Source organism: Grampus griseus, assembly GCF_964374135.1.
Source record: "Grampus griseus genome assembly, chromosome: X".
NCBI lineage: Eukaryota > Metazoa > Chordata > Mammalia > Artiodactyla > Delphinidae > Grampus > Grampus griseus.
In genome coordinates this window covers 14511247-14533611 of record NC_138999.1, presented here as the reverse complement: position 1 = coordinate 14533611, position 22365 = coordinate 14511247, and the positions used below count along the sequence as shown (strand labels likewise).

Sequence of the window (22365 nt, the reverse complement as noted above, 5' to 3'; positions counted from 1 at the left end):
ATAAATAAACAGGCATAAATTTCGTGAACTTAGTCACTGAGTCAGCATGACCCAGTTCATTGCTACGTACTGGCAGCATGCTTTCCCACCAGCCTAAAAACCTGTAGGTTAGAGAAAATGTCAGTTGTGCAATTGGACTCCAGCCTGATTATGGTGCACTGAAAGCTTCGTGGTTGCTATCTCGTGTATGCCAGTGTCTGGCACTCTAATAGGGTAGGGATTTCAAACTAATGTCTGCTTTTAGCATCTGCCATATTCTAGACACAGACATGATATTTTATCATCAAAACTGAATATGTGAGCTATAGGTATCCCCAGTTACAGCAAGGGAAATAGGTACACAGGTTTTAACTGACTCAAGACTGGACAGGAAGTGGCAGCATTGGGATTCAATTCCAGGTCTTTCTGACTCTACTCCTTCCATTCTGTCCACTCTTCAAGACACTAGCATTTGGTTTTTTAACTTCACAGCATTTAATAACTTGTCCTAAGGTTGGGGATAAAAGGGGGTGAGGAGAATATAATCAGGGACAAAGAAAAATAATGATTCTACACTCTCCAAGTGGAGAGGTGAGCCTGCCAAGGTCTACACAGAACGTGTTTGTGATTGGCTCGTTTAAAAAAAAAGTTGTTGAAGGGCAGTGTTCCTTCTTTGTGAGAGAACCACATCAACAGAAAACACAAGTTCCCCTAAAAAGTAGGATCCTGGGAAAAACAGTGGTAAGCTGCTTGTAAAGAGCTTGCTTCAAAGAGTATAACTTCATGAGGTAGACAGGACAGTCCCCAAGCTTTGTCCCTTGGGAGTTGCATCTAGGTCACCAAGGCCTAGTGAAGTAGGCAGTGGCAGCTGTGAAAGGAGTAGCTGTGCTATGACTGGATAGCTCAGTCTGATATGGGTTCAGTTTCCGAGGGCTAGTTCCTGTTTCGTTCTTCGATCACAGGTTGTGAGGAGTATTCTTGCAAATAGGGGCCTCGATCACAGGGGTCCAGGGGTCAGATGAGAGAATATGAATGGTCAGCATGGATGCAACACTATCCTGGAAAAGCAGCCTAGAGGACATCCCCTCTTCATGGGATATGGAGCATTACAGTTAGAGAAGGGCAGTGTTAACTACAGAAATGGAAGTTTTAGGAAGAGAGGGAAGAAAGGGAGCAGTGATTAGTTGTTGTGAGCTATGAAATGGGCAGGTTTATATACTGTTTTGTCTCAAACTTGGGGCTGTGTTTAGTGAGTCACCTTACATTTACCCCTGATAGTGTAGGATTATAGCTTTGAGCATGTGTTTTTAGGTTAAGGAATTATTTAAATGTCAGAGATTACACTAGAGTTTGAGCTTTCACCCTTAAGTTACTTGACCACAAATTGTTTTCAAATTAAAAACTTGTTTCAGAATGTCTTTCCTAGGGGAAAAAACAACAGCTTCCCTCAGCAGTTCTTAGGAAAGTCTCTCAATTGAGGTCTACCTAACTGTATATAAGGCCACATATTTCCCAACTTGAATATAAGTCTATCCGTTTGATTTGGAAAAATAATTTTACTTTGCTTGCTTATGTTTTTTGCTGAATGTATTACAAGTACCCAAGGCTTTTCCATATTTGCATTTGATGAGAAGCACGTAAGAAGCAAAACCTTTGTTATTGTTGCCTCACCTGTGAATGACTGCAAATAAATCCTCCGTTGTTCGAGGTTTATGTGGAGACACAAACACACTTTCTGCTTCAGCCTGAGAGTCTTCACTTAGTGGTGAAATCACAGAGTCATCACTCGGTGACGATTCTTAAATTAAGAACAAAAGCATCTTTAGGAAGAAGTCACCCGGCACGCTGCTGGGCTTCACTGACTCAGGGAACAACTAAGCAACAGTTACCTGACCGCCATTTTTAAAAGGAAGGAGCTGTCTGTCAGACTTAGTCCCTCCATGATAAAAGCTTTTATCTTAATTGTTTTAATAAGTGAAAAGAAAGAGGGAAACCAATACCCAGGGCTGTACTGTATTATGGGGAAGGTAAGAAAGAAAAACTTCAGGAGGTGCCACGAGACACCTTCCCATCGTGACAAAGGTGTCAACAACTGACCTTTCAGCGAAACCTCGTCCACACTTCCTTGGGTCTCCTCTGCTGCTCCGCTGTTACCAGAGGCACTTTTGGCTGAAATACCTGAAGCAATATTTTCCTGCTCAGAACATTTTTCAGGGCATGGATTTACAGTTGATATCTCTGCTTCATAGCTGATATTCCCAGGCACTTTGTCATGGTGGCGGCTCATCCCAAGTTGATGCTTAAGTTGATTGCTTATGTCTGTGACTCTAGTTGGTGAGTTGGACTGAGATGTGAGCACGTCCACAGACACAGGGTATGCAGCTTCCTCCCGGTCTACAGGAGATACCTTCTGGACCTGCGCTGGGGCTCCATCTGGACCAGCTCCACACTGTAGCATTTTACAATCCAAATCATTTGGGCGAGCAGCAGAGACCCTCTGAAATCCTTCTGCGGGAAAGTCACAACTTTCACTTGGTGTGTTTTCTGGAATAGGCTCACTGTCCATATGTATTTGGTCTTTTGTGCCACTTGAATCTAGAAGGTTGGTACCAGCTGAGGTTACCATTTCTGGATCACAATGATTCTTCACATCAAAAGAACGGTTTTTTTCTAATTGTAGTTTATCTGATTCCATCTCAACTGCAGAGGAGTCTAAAAAGGACAATATGGTGTCTTCAGTGGAGTACTGACGTGATAGTGATTTCTTAGTCATATGTGGCCTAATCTTACCTGGAGACAGGGCAGCCATGGTGAGAGTGCTTTCCTCTAAGTAGGGGAGATCTGTATTGTTGCCTTCTTTTTGCTTAACTTCTTCAGACCTACTGATGGACCTAAGGTTGACAGATTTCAGGACTGTTGGTGTAATTGCAAGAGACGGTGGAGGATTTGACCTCAGTGTTTCTCCTACTGCATTTTGCTTATTATGACTGAAAACATGCAATGGGTGACGGTGGTGGAATGGTTTATTTAAGACATTATGAAGAGCACTTAGGTCAAGATGGGTAGGAGGTATAATTGGAAGTTCAAGGTCTTTACCCAGTGATAGAACTCCGTCTTTTAAAGAGGGTTGCTGTAGTGAGGATTTCCTTTCTGGGACTTTTGGTTTTCTTTTGCTACCTCCAGGAGACAACGGGCCAGAAAAGAAAGCTGTAGGGAAAGAGGACGTTGGCGTTTCAGACTGGCTGGAGTAGCCACTTGACGGAGATGCCAAGCCAGCCAGCTTTTCTGGTGAAGCCAGTTTAAACTCATTGTCAACAGAAGGAAGGGAGGGGGTGGTGGCTCTAGATTCCGACTGGGATGTTTGGGATTCTGAGCTCTCTGGAGATTTGATGCATTCGATAACTGTGGTACCCGTAGCAGTGCTTGAATTAGATAAAGATCTGTAAGGATCATTTGTTTTCAAGTCATTTAGAAGCCAGAGGTCTGCATAGTGAGTTGATTCAGCACCTTCATCTTTGAATGGTGGAACATCTGGAGTGTCTAACTGAGGTTCCTTAATGCCATGTTCACTCTGGTTCATCCAAGAAGGTTCCTGCTTGGTGGGCAGACTGGCATTTTCCATTCGAGAAGGCGTGTTGGAGAAATCAAGAGGCAGCTTCATTTCCCTGGAACTGTGAGGCAGGAGCTGGCCACTGCTTATCTTTGGTTCTTTCTTCTCAGAAATGTCTGCATTTCCATCAGACTTCCTCAATGATGAGCTACGTTTAGGTGGAGTCGGCTTTGCCTTTGGTTTCCTGAAAGAGATGCTTGGTCTCCCCTGTCTCCTGTGGTCTAAGTAGTCCTGCCAGGCACAGTCTGGAAGAGTAGGAGGAACCCCGACACCCTGGCCATTCTCTGGGCCCAGGGCTGCATAGTGACAGACGTAACTCTTACTACCTTTGAGACCACAGTCAAAGTGCATGGAGGTGTAGTATCCTTCTGTGTCCACCGAAAAGTGAGAGCTAGTGTCTGCTTTGTCCGATGGAGACTTTTCCAGAAAGCTGTCATAAGTGGCCATGCTCGTGAAGCTTGGGCAGCCCAGGCTGTCTGCCTTGGGACGCTCAGGGCTAAAATCCTGGCGGCAGGAGGCATCGTGATGGTGGTGTAGGTAATTCCACTCGCTGTCACTCGTGTTGCTATTGTTGGGGTCATCCAACAGATCTGCCACAGTGGAGGTAAAGGAGTTTGCTCGGTGGCCCCTCGCTTTATCCAGGTGGTCGTTGTACTGCTCTGTCACGAAGACACTGGCGTCCTCATTAGCGTGAGGGGCTGTGTTTAGTGACAACTCCGAGTCACAGTGTGAAGAGCCAGTGAGGGGAGGAGAGGCTGCAGGAGGGATTGTCTCTGAGGTCTGTGAGGGGCATGTGGAGCTGCTCCCACTCCAGTTGCCACTGGATGACTGGTGGTCATCTTTCTGGTCCATGTGGCTGCTGAGGAGGACGCCAGCCGTGGAGATGCAGTGGATGGGGCTCCCAAAGGTGTCCGAGTTGGAGGAGATGTCACAGCTGCCAGAGTCGGCAGCCATCCGGGGCAGGCGTGACCTCCCTCTCTCACTTAACTTGTGCTGGGGGCTGTGAAGATGTTGAGAACAGGCCAGGCTCAAAGCAGGCTGGTGCTCCTGTGCACTCGGGCTGCTGGGGGCCTCGCTGCAATCGTTAAGGGTTCTTTCTTGGTCTCCCACGAAAGGCTCCCCCTCTTCATATGCTGAGGGTTTAGCACCAGCTTTGGGCTCAGCATCCCCACCTCTATTGCCCTCCCTGGGAAGGCTCCGAGATCTTGTGCGGCTGCTCACTGCAGGAGTAAACATGGTGTCGCCTTTGTCTGCCAATGCGGAAATGTTGCCAGCAGAATGAGAAAGGGAAGCTGCAATGCTTTGACCCCTCTGAGCTCTGATTCTCCTTCTGGATGGAGCAGCGATCAGAATGTCCTCAGTTTGGCACTCCGAGTCCCTGGTTCCAGACCTCCTATTGACAGCGTTGGAAGGATCTGGATTTGTGTGCACAATCACATTCCTTTCCCTGGCCACGGGCGATTCATCAGAATCTAGGGCACATGGAAAGCACAGTGAGATACTTCATACATCAGCAGATAAACAGACATTCTGAGAGATGTCCACAATTCTGGGTGCCGGCATGTTGGAGTTTTTTCTTACAGAAAAAAAAAAAAATCAGCATATAAAATTAGGAGCAAGTTAAAATGCTTTGGGCGGTCTCTCTCTGTCCCTTTACCTTTCTGACTCTCTCTCTCTCTCTCTCTATATATACACAGATACACACACACTATATGTATGTGTGTATGTATACTAAGGGAAGATAAGCTCTTAGATCTTTTGTGAATTCTCTCTCTCTTCACGATCAAATTACTTTGCCCCAGTAAGTGTCTACTATTTTTTTTTAACCAAAATACATCTTATTTTCTTGGCCACTATACACTTTTATTTCTCAGTATAAACATAATGAAATAAAAATCATAGAATGCATTATATGAAGTAAAAATCTTAATTACAAGAGATGCTATCATAATAATAATTTTAAAAACCATAGGAAGAGATATCTTAAACACATTGAACAGAAAAAAACAGAAAAAACGTCACCAAGGGTATCATATTATGAATAGTCAATATTTAATTGAGTATGCTTAAAGTTTACCTTTTAAAATAATTAATGCCATAAAAGTATATCTCTCTCCAGATAAATGTATATTTCTCTAAAAGAATCTTTCATTGCATCTTGTTAATTTTTACTTAATTTCTGCCTTAATAATACTTTTTAAAAATAGCAAAATATTATATTTCAGCCATAAAATCTGAATGTATATGGCTAAATCCATAAGGTCAAGCCTTCACAGCCTGGAAGAATGGAGATTTAAAAAGTAATACCACCTGGCTTACTGAACACAAAACAAGTACACATCATTTCAAAACCTCTACAAGTTACAACGTTGACTATTTTTAAGGAAGCTGGTTAAAGGCTGGCTTCCATTTCGTCTCCTTATAATCGGCACCCGACAGAACGTTAACCATTAATAGTTTTATACCACACCTATTTCTTGTTGGACTCTTCTGGGGATACCCGAGATGGTTTTCCTCCTTCTCAGTTTTCGTCTCCGCTGTAGTACGGATTGTGAATGAACAAGAGAGCAGCGTATACTAGCCTCTCTGTCAAAACCAACTCCTGCAACCCACAAATAGGTCTCATTAGCCTCTAGAAATGGCAAACAAATTTTCATTTGCTTGGAACACAGTGATATTTATTGATTGGAACTAAAGGAAGAGTTTGGATTAAGCCTGTGAACAAATATAAGGGAGCCCTTATTCAGCTCTTATTTAAATTATGCTGCAGTACATTAAACTTTACTTCTAAATGCAGCTCTCCACAACAGCTTGCACTGCCAAAAGTAAGAAGCAAAGAAGGAAAATCAAAAGAAAGAGGAGAGAAAAATAACATCAAAGAATCACTCTCACACAGAAATGGCTCCTTAAGGACTTACAACCTTTAGTTACTACTCTTTGCTGGTCTCTTTCTGGGCTCTCTGAAGCTGATATCTTTGCGTAGTAGGTACATAGCCAAGATGTTAACCTGAATTAGTTCAGCTAACATATCCTGACCCATTTCTGCATTAAAAGTGTCATTGTGAGGGTTTTTTTCCCCTCTACCTACTCTGCACTCTGCCCAAGCCCTACACACACACACACACACACACACTCTCACACACTCACACACTCTCTCTCTCTCTCCCTCCCTCCCCCTCTCCCCCTCCCCCTCTCCCTCTCTCCCTCTCCCTCTCTGTCTCTCTCCCTCTCTCTCCCTCTCTCTCCCTCTCTCTCCCTCTCTCTCTCTCCCTCTCTCTCCCTCTCTCTCTCCCCCTCTCTCTCCCCCCCCTCTCTCCCTCTCTGTCTCTCCCTCTCTGTCTCTCCCTCTCTGTCTCTCCCTCTCTGTCTCTCCCTCTCTGTCTCTCTCCCTCTCTCCCTCTCTCCCTCTCTCCCTCTCTCCCACCCTCTCTCCCTCCCCCCACCCTCTCTCTCTCTCCCTCCCTCCCTCCCTCCCTCTCTCTCTCTCCCTCTCTCTCCCTCTCTCCCCCTCTCTCCCTCTCTCTCTCCCTCTGTCTCTCCCTCTCTCCCTCTCTCCCTCCCCCCTCCCTCCCTCCCTCCCCCCTCCTCTCTCCTCTCTCTCTCTCTGGAAACAACAGCCTAGAGATGTGTTTTTAAAATCATCATGTAACTGTCTACTTTCCTCTGCTGACTAAATTGGACACATTTTGGTTTAGCAGCAGTGTCTTATCAATATAAAATAGAAATAAAAGGCAGTCCTCAGTTCTTCACTTAAGTGGATCTATCTTCTGTACCAATTGTAAGTAAAGCTGGAATTCCCAGTCTTTACACGTGTCTGTTTTCTTTTGTAAATACACGGGGGAAACCATGATGCTTGTTAGTTTCTCTTTCCATAATTACATTATTGACACACTACATGCAGTCCTATCAAAACTAGAATGATGAAGGAGGAGGTGAGGAACTTGAACTCCTGCCTGGCACAGGCATGTACCAGGAACTTTTCAAAGTGAGCACTGCTTCAGAAAGCCATAAGCCAAAAGTGCTTTGGGATCTGGTTGCTTCCTCGTGTATCCTGACTGTTAAACATGGGGCAGGACGGCATGTTAAACTTTGGTTCAGCTATACAGTAAAGCAGTTTGAGTTCTGCTTAGCTTTACAGTGACAACAGTTTGTAGAACTCATGTTGAAAAATCTGTATGAGATGTCATATGTTGAATACTTTCAGTACCATCAGAATTCCTCCTAATGAAATTTTCCTTTTTTAGTTCTAACCAAAGATTAAAATCCTTCCTTTTGATCATAATAATTATGTTACAGGCACAGGTATTTTGTGTCATATGGACATAGTTAACAACTTTCTCATTAAAGCTCTTGAAATCAACATATAATCTAGGCTTTAGTCTGAGAGTTCCTGAAATAAAGCAGGAGAGAGCTTCCCTTTTCCTGAATTACAAGACCCATACTGGAAGGACTAAATTTGAAAACAAGACTTTACTTACAGTGCCATGAAGAAAGCAGGTGCTGCTAATAATCAGATGTTCCCAGAACTGAAAGTTAGTTTAAGCGGAGCCAAAATGATTCATTCTGACAGCTGAACTCCCCTAAGCCATCTCAGTTAGATTACGGAGATCAGATAAAGTGCACATCTTTAGAATACTTTATCCTACAAGTTGAATAGGTCATCAGGAAAATTAAGTCCCAGCTCACAACCAGCCGATCACCTAGAACTCCTTTTGTCAGGAAGAAAATAATATTTACCCTGATACCTGGTCACCATTTGCTCCCCACTTTATATGAGACAAATTTGAGTGACGTTAATAATAGCCATGTCCAAAATGCATCTCGAGCAACATACAATCTTTAGTTACAAGGCACCAGGATGGAAATCAGTCATAAAGTGGCCATTCTGAGATTTTCAATATAAGAATAAGTTAGAATTTAACTATTAGAGATGCTTAAAGAAAGCCCAATGGGTACATCATTTAATTCCTATCTTTGAAAGTTAGAATATTTTATAGCATTATTTTACTTACAACTAAGGTTACCACATTCTAAGATCACCAATTCTGGATTTTACAATTGCTGCCAGTAGACTTTTCAAGAAAAGTCCACACAGGCTTGCCTTCGACCTAGACTAATAGCCAAACTCTCAATACACAGGAGGAGGAAAGCAGAGGGTGAATGGAAGCCAGGCTTGCTGCGTTTAGAGTAGAATTCAGCCTTCACCTATGAATCCATGTATTTTTTAGGTCAAAACTCCCCCAAATCAATGCAGAAGTGTAGACGATCTCTGAAACAAGCCTACCTCCATCCAGGAAGCATGAAAACAGATTTTATAGTTGGTCTACAGGATCACTAGTTGCGGTTTTGGAAACCTGGGGCTTGCTGTTTTCTCTCTTGCAGTGCCACGCATCATTATCATGTGATTAATCACTGCCGTTTTCTCCATTATTTCAGTCAGCTATGGCCAGAGAGCTATTTGGTGACTTTTTTTTTTTCCAAAAAGAAACTGTCCATCATTTACATAACAAGCAGCCCAGCGGAACATATGCAAATTGATGTTCAAAACCTGATAAAAGCATATTGAACATCTTCTGGGTCGTATTCTGATGAAAAGGGTATCATGTGTTTACAAAACGTATTCTTAACTGGTACATCAAGCAGCACAGATTTTGACCATATTTAATACATGGAATATTCTGACCCCACTGCCCCTAAGAAAAAAACAGAACGATACCAGTGACATTGATGGGAATAATGCAAGAAGAAATCACTTGGGCATCTTGTTTCATCTTCTCCTCCGGCGTCGGGAGAGGTAGTGCTTTGCTCCAATTGGTCTGCTTGTCCAGTGTGGAAGGGATATTGTGTACTGGGTTTTTCGGCCTCTGCCCTAGCATGACATCTGTATCTTCGTCCTCCGGGGGATGGGACTGCAAACGAAGTACATTCAGATTCAGACTCAGCCATCAGGGTTTATACGTAAGCACATATATATTTCAGAGTTAAGAAAAATGAGGTCAGAAATAAGCTTTCAGGTCAAAGGAAGAATTCCTAGACGTAGTTAGTAAGTACAACTAACTGAAAGTTACGATTTCAGTAGTCAAGCAACACAAAAGAAAAAAAATAGGCTAAACATGCTTTTCGGGTCAAAGGGAATTAAGCGGAGAGACAAGGTAGCCAGAAATCCCCAAACTTCAAACTGAAGAAAGATGTGAGTCTCTAATCCGCTGAGAGGTAGATTCACTTTCTGGATAGCTGTCTCACCATAAATTCCTACTCAAACTCTTGAAAGCTCTAGGTGACTAGGATCAAAGGGAGAAGATGATTTAGATGCCTATGAAAAGGTTTGGAAAACTGGCCAGAAAGCCTGGAGTCAGGAGACATTCCAGAACACATAACCAGAAGGACAAGCCGACCTAATCTGAGAGGCCAGATTCAAATACACGGAGTTAATTTTACTGCAGGATGATGGCATTTGTGAATGACGTTTTAAAATGCAATTTTGTCAACACTGTGCATGTGGAAAAGCAAAAGTGAAGAATCTCCTCCCACCGACGATAGTGGAAAATACAAATACTGTTACTGGGGGAAAAGATTCAAGTGGGTTTCATTTTCAAATTCCGAAGAGTAAAATAGTCCTAGTTTATTTTCTTTCAGCTTCACAGTGCGAAGCTTTTCTTCCAGCTGTGTATTTAAAGACCTTGACTTCTATGTGATATTTGCAAATTCTCCATCCAAACCTTTGATCGATTTTAATACTGTCTAACTTTGATTTCAGGGTTGGGCTCCTAGCCCAGATTATTAAAAAGGCTCCATCCCAAGTTTGATTTCAGGGCTGGGTTTCTAAACCAGATTATTAAAAGACTTAGTTTTTGCTGCTGAACCTAGTTTTATTTCTTCCCACAATTTGTTGGGAGGTGGCTGTTAAGTGTAAAATAAGCATTTTTCCCTCTTATTCCAGTTAGGTTTTAATAATATTGTCCTAAAATCAGGATCATTAAAAAAAATTCTCATTCTCACATTTGGAAGCATCGTGCCCTGCTGACTCAGGATTTCACGTATTGTCAAAGTCCCCTTAAAGAGAAGATTCCAGAGCCACTTGTTTTAAACTAACCCCCAGCATTTGCTTACCTTGTCAGAGGTACCTGCAAAGCCCCCCAGCACACCCAACAGGATATGATTACCCCCCTTGAGAAAAAGGTGTTCGCCATGAACATTTTTAGTACAACATTGCAACCTTCTTTCTCTCTTCAGCTTTTGTGCAGATTCCCAGCAAAGCAAATAGCTCAAATAAAGTTGGAGCACAAAAGACTTTGTTTCCTAGGTAACTTCCAAAAAGGAAACAAAAAGGTTTGGTGTGTGCCGAGAGACAGAGAGGGGGAGAGAGCAGGAGCTGGAGAGAACCCCCTGCCCCCCGACACACACCACAGTCCACATTTTGTCAGCGATTCCTTCCTTGAATAACAATGGACTGGGAAACAAAGAAAGAATAGTGACCTGACTGCAGGCTCTGGCCGGCAGCCAAAAGCACTTTTTATTTAATGGTGACAGGGACAATTGGCTGACGGCGAATCCTTTTGTCCTGTTCTCTTTTGCTTTGAGAAGCTGAACCTTTACAGTTCTAACAAATATAGGACAAGTTGAAATTTCTTTTCTCCAAACTGCAGAGTCCAGGGATGGTGTTAGGTGACGCCTTGAACAAAGCCTTAATTGCAGCTTGGAGGAGGGGGGATGTAAAAGCCAATGATATTACTGTCTACTTTATATTTTATTTAATTCAAGTTAGGAAAATACCGCTCTTTAAATTGATTTAAAAGAATACCTGTTAGTTAGTTAGAAACAACACAGTTTGCCATAAAGAAAGAGAGAAGAAAGTGAAAGTGTATAGAGAGAATGGGATAGGCTGTGACGGAACGTTCTCAGAACCAGTACCTTTCTACTCCATGGGGTCATGTGGCAACATTCAGTGGGGGAGGGCGAACGGGTGCTGTTAAACTATGAACATGAAATGCAAAAAAAGAAAAAATTAAAAACATGCACACAACGCACAGTATCTGGTTAAGTCAAATCTATGATATTAATGAATGAATATATTGGGGTCACTCCCTTCCTTCCTTCAGAATGCGTCTTGGTTTTATGAGAAGTAGCATAAATAGTGGTTATGGTTAAGAGCACAGATTCTGGAGCTAGACTGAGTTTGAATCCTGCTTCTACCACTTATTTGCTGTGTGACCAGGGGCTCTAAGGTCAGTTTTCTTGTCCTTAAGATAGGAAAAGAATAGTATCTACCTTCCAGGGCCATTTTGAGGATTAAATGAGTAAATATAAATAATAGGCTTAGAAGAATCTGGGCACTTAAGAAGCTCTGTGGGTTAGTGTCAGCTACTGTTCCTATTACTATTATCCTTACCATGTAGCTGTAAAATATCTGTGAAATTGTCTTTGTAAATTGTAACTTTATATCTTTTAGATCCCAGTGCCATTTGCTAATTTGGGAAAGACCAAATTATCTTCTTAGAGTGAGTTTATTTTCCTCTGAACTCTTCGGAAGAAAATTTCTTGTGTATTATTTCCTCCTCTGGACTGCTCCAAATGTGCCCCTTCCTCATATTCATAGTCTGTATTTGAGGACAGGGCCGGTTTCATGGGCATGTGACCTGTGTAGTCACATAGGGCCCCACGCTCAGAAGGGCTCCATGCTTGGTTAGATGCTGTCACCGTCTTGAAATGCTTAGTTGTTGAGTAATGGGTCCTGCATTTTCATTTTGCACTGGGCCCCACAAATCATGTAGCCAATCCTGTTAGGAGACTAATCTAGTAACCAGAATCCCCTTTGCAGGATCTACTTGAGAAGGACAGTGAAACTCTTTTAAACTCTAAACCATGTCAGCTTTGGATTCAGTTAGCCCTCTAGTACAGCACTTTCCATATAGCATTGCTTTACTGTAACATGAATTATCCCTGGATGTGTCTTTTCATCTATTAGATTATGAATTCCTAGAGGTCAGGGGCCATATTTAATTTTCCTTTCAGTCTTCCATGATGTCAGCAAAATGCCTCCTCATTGCAAGAACTCAACAAATTATTTGTGCACTTGAATGATACCAGCTCTGTGTGTCTTAACAGTGGTGGGAAACCCAAATAAAGTAAGGGTCATGCTCAAGATCTCAGGAGGAAGCAGACACCACGGACTTCAAGGGTACTTACCATCTTAGTGCAAATAGGTGAAAACAAATAGAGGAAACCACAAGGAATGCTCGGTTCCATCAGAGGCTTAGCATTGGTGTATGCAGTTCTAGTTCTTCTTAAGCCTATGGCAGGGGAGGAACACTCAAGGTCTAATTCTGTTCTACGTTTCTAAATTTTAACTGACAGGGTTGCTCATTAACTTTTAAGCAAAGCAAATGCCATCTCCTCAGGCCTAGTTAACTTTGATCTAGATCGTATTTAAGAAGATAATTTCATAGGGTCTGTGGCTCCCACGTTGAAAGCGATCATTTTGACAGATGTGGTATATGTGGCCAGAGACTAACTTGGCTCTGTCATAAGAATCAGTCATAGGTAGTGATGTGCAGGTCTCGAGTAAGACGCTATAGTGTGCAAAATAGAGAACTCATGGAAGTAGGAAAAGGAACCTGAATGCAAAGCCTACATGGAAATCGAACCTGTTTCCAAGAAACAAAAGGTGTCTCATGAAAGGATTTCAAAAAATTACACAGGAGGAAACTGCAAGGCAGAAAATATATTAGTGATGTTAATATAGTAATTTTGGTAGTTTGTCTTAAATCTCCTTAGTCAGCTTTCCTGTTGAGTATTTTTTCCAGGAGTGAGGGATGAGGCATGGTTTTTATTTCTCATCTGTTTGAGAAACGCCCCCATCCCATTAAACAAACATGAGGTAACACCTGGAAATGACTAAGGACGGCAAGTCCAGAGAGAGAGCTCAGACCATTCAGTTTTGGTCACCATCATTAAATCAAGGTCTGCGTGGGTTACACTCCACAGAAGATTCCTTCTCAGCTAATCAGCGTCTCCACTCTTCTTTAAAATTTAATTTTTAAATGGAAGTATTTACAATATTGTGTTAGTTTTCAGGTGTACAATCCACTCTTTTGATAGTAGCTCCAACCTCCAGCTTGTGAGGGCTGAAACTAGGTACTCTTGAGCTCGTGTGTGGAAGGATTGTGTTCTTTGGTTCCACCACCTAGACACAAGCACTCAAGCCCCTGCAGATGGTCGGTCTGTGTAGAGTATTTAAGTTTATAATATTCACGTGAGCTATGGTTTTATTCTTGCCATGAATTAGTAACTGCCTTAGTGTAGTGTTTTTTTAATATACATTTATTTTTATTTATTTGTTCATTTATTTATTTATTTTTGGCTGCATTGGGTCTTCGTTGCTGCGCGCAGGCTTTCTCTAGTTGCGGCAAGCGGGGGCTACTCTTCGTTGCAGTGTGCGGGCTTCTCATTGCGGTGGCTTCTCTTGTTGCGGAGCACGGGCTCTAGGTGTGTGGGCTTCAGTAGTTGTGGCGCATGGGCTTAGTTGCTCTGCGGCATGTGGGATCTTCCGGGACCAGGGCTCGAACCGGTGTCCCCTGCATTGGCAGGCGGATTCTTAACCACTGCACCACAAGGGAAGTCCCTAGCGAAGTGTTTTAAAGCATCCTCTTTCCTGGGTATTTGGTCAAAGGAAATAAAATCATTCTGATTATTTCTGATTAGGTTTTTATATGGCAAATACAATAGTCAGTTCATACAGTTTTTTCTTAAATTATCTAAGAAATAAAACTGCAAGAGAACTGCTACCTTGGGGTATCTCTGCATGGCCCAGCATGCTATTCCTTAACGTAGATGGATAAGGTTAGGAAAAGCTACATGCTGATCAAACTTGTGTGAACTAAATTATTCTTTAAAGGCTCTATTTAAATTAATCCTGTTGCTTATTTCAGACTAAGACTTGTAAGGGCAGGAACCATTTCTTGTTCATAACTGTATTCCTACTGCCTCAGTAATACTCAGTAAATATTTGTTGTACTGCTAACACCCCCGTGTGCCTGGCATAAGCAAACAAAAATCTTCTATAAAGAAGCTGTCAAATTATTTCTACATACAATTTTTCAGTATAACATCCAGCACAAAGTCAAAGATAACAAGGCAAGGAGGAGACAAATCAGCATGAACAAGAAGCATCCAGAACAGCAGATGACAGAAGCAGACCCATGGGGAAATCTGCTTTTGGAATTATTACTCCATGCACGAGTAGCAGTGAGGAACATTGGCTTCCCCAGAATAAGTGTGTGGCAAGATTGTTAGACCACTCATTCATTCATTCGAAAGCACTTCTTTGATGAGGGTCAGAATCAGCCCCAGTATAAACAAATTGTCAGATGAAAACTAATATCACCTTCATGAGTTATATGCGTGTTCACTGTATGGTTCTTTTGACTTTTCTGTACTTTTCATGAAACTTTTCATAACAAAACATTGAAGAAAGGTGCAAAAAGAAATATCTCCTTCCTTTTCCAGGCTTCCACTCTGGCCCTCCCACTGATTTTGAGAGGCCTCAGACTCCGTACTGCACCATTTTAGAATCAGCCACCACCAGTCATCTTGTCCCTGACAAAAGATGCTTCTTTGATGCTTTCACTGCATTTCTGTCCCTGCTGGCCCCATTAGTTATAGCCTCAAATTGTTACCCTAGCTGCCTATGGAACTCCTTCAACAAAAGCTGGAGTTATAACCAGTGTTCGGAACAAGAAATAACAGACATTATACTCAAAGCTGTCAAAGAAATTTCTTTGGTGAATGATGAAGGAATATTTTCCAAACCCCAGTTTCTCCTTGTGGTGTGTGTGTGAGAGAAAAGTTAATTTCTCCACTTTTGTGGCTATGAACAAGTATTTCTCCAAAGATCTCAAGACTTTCTCCAATCTTTCTCTTACTGCCGAGAGAAAAAAAATAATCCGTCCACAGTTTACTTTCTTTTCGGTTTTATTTCATACTCTGATGGGGGCTTGTTTTGCTTCAGAACTTTCCAAAAGACATCTGTTAAAATGTTGTGGTAATTCCAGCAGGAAGTGTTTTGAAAAATTGGCTTTGGTTTGTGATCTAACCGATACCACATGGCATTTATAGCAGTAGACTTTCCGAGCTGATTTATTACTATCATGCTGTCTTAAACATGAGAATTGTTTACTAGAGAACGGATGCCGTGGCACACTGGAATACAGGAGTAAAACCTTAGCGCGAAGATGTCCACTGCAAGCCACGCTGGGTTCCTAGTAGGCGAGCTGAGATCTTATTCTCATTCTACCCTGGGGCTTGTTGTCCTTAGACCGAGTCTTTGCATTTCTGCACGTATTGTGGCCTGTCTGTGAGATAGAGGGGAACTTGGCTGCCTCAGATTTTTCTTCACTGGAGTGTGTGTATGTGTTGTACATAAATATGAAGTGCTTTGACCTTTCTGGAAGGCTTAAAAGAGTCTGGCAATACCTTCTTCACATATCGCTCTTACTGCTACAATTACATAGCACTGTTATTCCCTTGAGAATGTCCCAGAGTCTCCTACTGGCTCACACTGGGCTCCTATCTTCCACACATGTTCAATAACATCACGTTAAACTCCTACTGTGCTTCTCCCTTTCCTTTCTTCTCAACTCCAACCTTCACCAAAGTGTACAACCATGGGGAAAACAAAACGATGAGGGAAGTCAAAGTTTAGGGCCCATCCTAGGCTTTCCCTGTCCCTTTCCTGGTTCCTCCTTTGTCACCACTCTTTCCCAGGCAAAGCAAGGCCTTCACACTTCCCCAGAGGGCCTGAATGCAGCACCCCACGTGCCCAAACCCTTCACGCCACTCTCCCAGCCAGTTGCGAGGCTGGAAAGAAGCCTGCAGATGAACTCACATCAGCGTGCTGAGAACTCCTGGTGATAAACCCAAAGGAATAAATCTCAAGCAGAATTCTGGACAGTGGTTGTAGGCTAAGAGGAAGATATTTGAGAACAGGTGCCTACTGAGTTCTTCTTTTAACCACTGTATACACTAATATCTATTTAAAGTGCTAAAATACACAAATATTCAGGACTGGGAAAAATGGCCTTATCATTGTCATGTCTGCTTTTCCAAGTCATCCCTTTATTTCTTTTATTTATTTATTTATTAAAACATCTTTATTGGCGTATAATTGCTTTACAGTGTTGTGTTAGTTTCTGCTGTATAACACAGTGAATCAGCTATACGTATACATATACCCCCATATCCCCTCCCTCTTGCATCTCCCCCCTTCCCACCCTCCGTATCCCACCCCTCTGGGTGGTCACAAAGCACTGAGCTGATCTCCCTGTGCTATGCGGCTGCTTCCCACTAGCTATCTATTTTACATTTGGTAGTGTACATATGTCCATGCCACTCTCTCACTTCGTCCCAGCTTACCCTTCCCCCTCCCCGTGTCTGCAAGCCCATTCTCTACGTCTGCGTCTTTATTCCTGCCCTGTCCCTAGGTTCACGAGAACCATTTTTTTTGTTAGATTCTACATATATGTGTTAGCATACGGTATTTGTTTTTCTCTTTCTGACTTACTTCACTCTGTATGACAGACTCTTGGTCCATCCACCTCACTACAGATAACTCAGTTTTGTTTCTTTCTATGGCTGAGTAATATTCCATTGTATATATGTGCCACATCTTCTTTATCCATTCATCTGTTGATGGACACTTAGGTTGTTTCCATGTCTTGGCTATTGTGAATAGTGCTGCTATAAACATTGGGGTGCAAGTATCTTTTTGAATTAGAGTTTTCTTCAGATATATGCCCAGGAGTAGGATTGCTGGATCATATGGTAACTCTATTTTTAGTTTTCTGAGGAACCTCCATACTGTTCTCCATAGTGGCTGCATCAATTTACATTCCCACCAACAGTGTAGGAGGGTTCCCTTTTCTCCACATTCTCTCCAGCATTTATTATTTGTATCAATAGAACATATGTCTACCTTTAAATTCCTTCTTAGGTATACGGAAGTAAGAAATATGAGTATGTCCACAAAAAGCCTTTCACAAAAATATTTACAGCAAGTTTATTCATAAAAGCCTCCCCCCCCCCGCAAAAAAAAAGCCCTAACTAGAAATATCCACCAACAGCAGAAAGGATAAACAAGTTGTGGACTACTGTATTCATACCATGGAATACTACACAGTAATAAACAAGAACCTGCCATTGATACGTATAACATTGACCTCAAAAAAATCATGTGGAACGAAAGAAGCCACACACAAAAGAGTACCGTGCTCATTCACTTTTGAATCCCATTCTGTTGATAGATTGATAGACATTTTGTGTATGAGAGAGAGATCTGCCCCTACTGAGCAGAGCTTGAACAGCGGTGGCAATGGCAGTGGTGCAGTTTTCACCCTAAGAGAGGCTTTCTGAAAGACTGGAACTGCAGAGAATCTCCCTCCTTTTGATCTCAGCTGGAATTGAACAAAAATTCTTAGGGTGATGGAATGCAAAATGATTGTATGTATTTCAAAGTTCAGCAACCCTTTGTTTAATGGCATTCTATTAATGAAGTAATTTAAATGTGCAGAGCACAACAAAATTGCATTTTGAAGCATGTGTGGAAAGCAGTCTCCATGCGAATGGAAAAGAGGACTACAGGCAGGCTGGGAGGAAGCACACTTCCCACCGCCGCTCAGTTGTTTATTCATGGGAACTGCTCTGGACTGCCAAGAACACAAAACAAGGCTCACTGGACCGCAGTCACTGTGATGTTGCTGCCAGCGAGTATCTTATTCATCCCCTGTGGCCAGCTTTGCCAATTAGTGGGGTCACTGCCAAGGTCCACTCAGCGTCAATCCTCAAAGGTCGCTAGCACCAAATAAAAGCCATGAGTGGGGGAAAAGCAGGCCAGGCTTTGAAGTGCAGGGAAGAAGGAGGCTTTGAACTGCTGCAAACAGCACAAATACCCTCCCCTAGATCATAGGAGCTGGCAGTGTGAGTCCCAGAACAGCCCAGAGGCGTAGGGAGGTTCCTCCCTCACCCTCTGTGCCTTGCCCTCAGCTGGGGGTCTCCGAGGTGTGCGGTAACCGAAGAGCTATTGAACATCCGGTCTCACGCCAAGGGACACTTTCCCCTTGTAACTCAGGCCAGATGTGGCAAAAGCTCCGTGGAGTCATACTTGACCTTACCACAGCAGATTTAAAAAACAAAAACAAAAAGGCAATACTTCCTCGCACACAAGCCATGCATGCTCCTTCTTTACCTTCCCCCTGTTTTTTTCATTTTTTTAATTGACTCCTTTTTGAGTACAGCTCTATGAATGTTATCACATGCATAGACTCCTGTAACCCTACCACAGTCAGGATTCAGAACATTTCCATTATCCCAGCAAAGTCCCTCGTGCTATCCCTTTCTGGTCACAGTCTCCCCCTCCTCCTACCTGTGGCAACCCCTAGTCTGTCCTCCATCACTATGGTTTTGTCTTTTTGAAAGTGTCATATAAATGGAATCATACCTTTTGAGACTGGCTTCTTTCACTCAGCATAATGCCTTTGAGATCCATCCTTTTTTGTGTGTATCAGTAATTCGTTCCTTTTTATTGCAAGTAGTATTCCATTGTCTGCTTATACTCTGAACAATGAAATGTCTCAGGCATGCAAGAGAATGTCAACCTGAGAATGTTCTGTAATGATGTGTACAAACAAGTAATTTTATTGGCTGTTCCACAGTCAGGCTAATGTTTTAAAAAGAAAGAAAGAATTCCAAAGCTAAAGTCTGCAATAGGGAATTTTCTTTATTTCTCACAATATTTAATATGAACCAGACTCATTGGGTAATTCTTTCCTTAGCTATTGTGCTGGCTATTAAGCTGTTGTCTGTCAGCTGCAAATCTATTCTTCCATACTCTGCACTGTTATTGCTGGGACTCTGCAAACATTTCCGCACCAGCTGCTCCTTCTTAGGTTCTGCCCTCGGAGTGTCAGCTGCTTTCTGCAGTCACTATATCTGTGTCACCTCAGTTTCCCATTTGCCATGTCAGTCTTATAATGCCTTCACTGTATTGAATTCTCTCTTTTAAAATAACTGGTGTGGTTTCTGTTTTCCTGACTGGACCTTGACTGATGAAGTACCAGGCTTTTGCCCCTGGCTTGCTTGTGTCTGAGGCATCTGAGGTGCTTGCTACTTCCAGTTCCTCAGTCAAGGGAGGAAAACATGAACAAGTGTGATGTTCCGTGGGGTGTCAAGATGATAATGATCTCTGCAGTTTATGGCAGAGAGCAGGAGAGCTGACATAGTGCCAAAAGCAAATTGCTTCTGATGACCCTTGAAAATGGGTATAGAGGGAAAAAGTATTTGCTAGGGTCAGTAGCTGTGTTCCACATGCTAGGTGCTGTGCTGATTTACTCTAAGAAAAATACCATATTGGAATAGCAGCTACAGAGTCACAAACTACTTATGGCCAGTTTCCCGGATCTGTCTACCTGCTGCAAAGACCAGACGGGTGAGTTAAATGGAGGGTGTGATAGGCATCCCCACTCCTGCAATCCTATATTTGAAACTCAAGTCAGGCTTTTCTCTCCCTAGTATACCATGAAGAAATACCATACTAGAAATGGAGGAAATTAATCCTGTACACACACAGCCTCGTACCTTCATAAAGCATTGCTCTTTCTGATCATGTTATTTGTGTGCTCAGAACCCTTCAATAATTTCCTCTGCGTATGGAATAAATTCAAACATTTTAGTCTGACATTCAAGATCCTTCAAGATCTGGTCTATTGAAGCACTGCAGCCCAACCAAAGTATCTGAATTTCTGTATATACGCTCCATTTTCTCCCGCCTCTGTGTGCTTGCTCTCATGGTTTCCTCGGCCTGCAATCTTTTTCAGAATTCGACCCCATCCTTCAGGGTCTTCTCAAATGCTACCTTTTCCATGAAGTTTAATCCTAACATTGACCCCATTCTAACACCCCACACCAGTTAGGTCTTAACACCTGATACTCAATACCACATAATTTCCTCTAGTAGTCATGTACTCTGGATGGCAGAGATTATGTCTCATTCATTTTTGTATCCTTCCAGTACTTATTAATAGTAGGTGTTGGGTTAATTTTTTTTTCTCAAAATGAAGAAATAAATAAGAAGCTATAATAGGGGAAAGGGCATTCCAAATGGCAATACTGTTTTGAGAGTGCAGGATATTTTTCTAGAGAAGCACATGGAGTTTGGTTTGGCTGAGATCTAGGGTGTGTACAGAGAACTTGTGGGAAATCCATCTGGAAAGGTAAGTTAGGACCAGATTGCACAGAGGCTGGAGAGTAGTTGGGCTAAGGATTTGAAATTATTTCTTTAGGCAGAATGGAGAAATAGAAGGTTTAGTATTAGGGAAGAATTTGTATGTCAAAGGTTCTCATACCAAAGTTAGAATTTTTCTGAACTGGTTTAAAGGAGCAAACTAGATGAGATAAAGGGAAATACCTAAGCTGAAGCAAGAGAGACTTAATTTGGATGGCCAGTACCATTCTGAGAAAGGTCATAAAACAACAGAATGCTTCTGAGAGAGCTTGCAAAACTATGAAGATATTTTGTAAAAGCAAAACGAGACTTGTCTGGGACTCTGTGGTATGTATAATTATTATTATTATTATTATTTTTTTTTTTTTTTTGCGGTACGCGGGCCTCTCACTGTTGTGGCCTCTCCCGTTGCGGAGCACAGGCTCCGGACGCGCAGGCCATGGCTCACGGGCCCAGCCGCTCCGCGGCATGTGGGATCTTCCCGGACCGGGGCACGAACCCGTGTCCCCTGCATCGGCAGGCGGACTCTCAACCACTGCGCCACCAGGGAAGCCCTGTATAATTCTTTTATAGCAAAGGAAAGGCTTGGTAGCGTTTCTTAGTCCTAACTCTTATAAACCACTAGAATATTGAAAATCTCTAATGTGCACCCATGGAGAAAGGGAAGGAGGGGAGAGACTGGATAAGAGAAGAGGGAGCTGGGGATGGGAGAGAGGGTGAGGCAGTGAGAAGGTCTTTATCCTAGGGCAGGTAAATACTACTGAAATACCCTCTCCTGCCGGCACTAGTCTTTAATCTCTCCTGGCTCGGAACTCCACTCTCAGCCTTCTGATTCTTCTGTAAGCTAGTTTAGTTTTTCTCAGAAGCTGCCTTCTGGTAAGTCCTATTTTTTTCTTCTCGATAGAAAATGGAAGAGTAAACATCGTCACTGTTTATAGCTCTGGACTATGACCAAAGGGGTCTGGGTCCGAATTTGAGTGATGACCTCCATTTACTTCTGAATAAGGCTGTTGGAATGTCCCCTGTCCTGCAAATGCATCCCCTTAATAAGAAAAGTATGATTTGACAGATTTTTATTTTAATATCCCTGGATGCCACAGTGTGATAAGTTAGAAGACTACTGTCAGGCTATGAAATGACAAAGAATCTCTGATATTCTTTCCTCGTTCATTTTATCAAGTCTGACAAAGAATATTACTGTGAACACGATTGGAATAAGTTAACTGTCACTCCTGATGATAAGGATTTAGGCCTCAGTGTTTCTCTGGAACCTGGTCAACTTTTGTCATCAGGCTCCATCTCATGTCAAGCATCTTTATCTAATACCACAGGGACCATTAGACAGTCTACCCTGGATCACTGATGAAGCTTGGAGAAGGACACTGGTGAGACTGCTGGAGTCTCTTCCCATATTTGAGGAAGGGTGACTTCCATGCCTGTCTATCTGGACAGCAGAATCTAAGCAGGGACTTAGACCTCAAGAGTCCCCATAGACCTGAGTGCA

The 22365-nt window shown here is 42.6% G+C and overlaps 1 protein-coding gene and 1 long non-coding RNA gene across 5 annotated transcripts in view; one reads left to right on the top strand and one right to left on the bottom strand.

The window, feature by feature from the left end:
* NHS (NHS actin remodeling regulator) overlaps window positions 1-22365 on the bottom strand; it is a gene marked incomplete at both ends in the record, with an annotated part of 345228 nt that overhangs the window by 1533 nt on the left and 321330 nt on the right. For 2 of the 4 annotated variants that reach the window (XM_082681251.1, XM_082681253.1), the window contains 5 exons: window positions 1651-1777; window positions 2077-5061; window positions 6060-6191; window positions 9306-9498; window positions 11501-11563. In XM_082681251.1, coding sequence (XP_082537377.1) covers window positions 1651-1777; window positions 2077-5061; window positions 6060-6191; window positions 9306-9498; window positions 11501-11563 — 3500 coding nt within the window. The remainder of the gene's footprint in view (window positions 1-1650; window positions 1778-2076; window positions 5062-6059; window positions 6192-9305; window positions 9499-11500; window positions 11564-22365) is intronic. The other 2 variants (XM_082681252.1, XM_082681254.1) reach the window with 1 other exon arrangement.
* LOC309839495 overlaps window positions 1-22365 on the top strand; it is a 72890-nt gene that overhangs the window by 5589 nt on the left and 44936 nt on the right. The gene's annotated exons all lie outside the window — the stretch shown is intronic.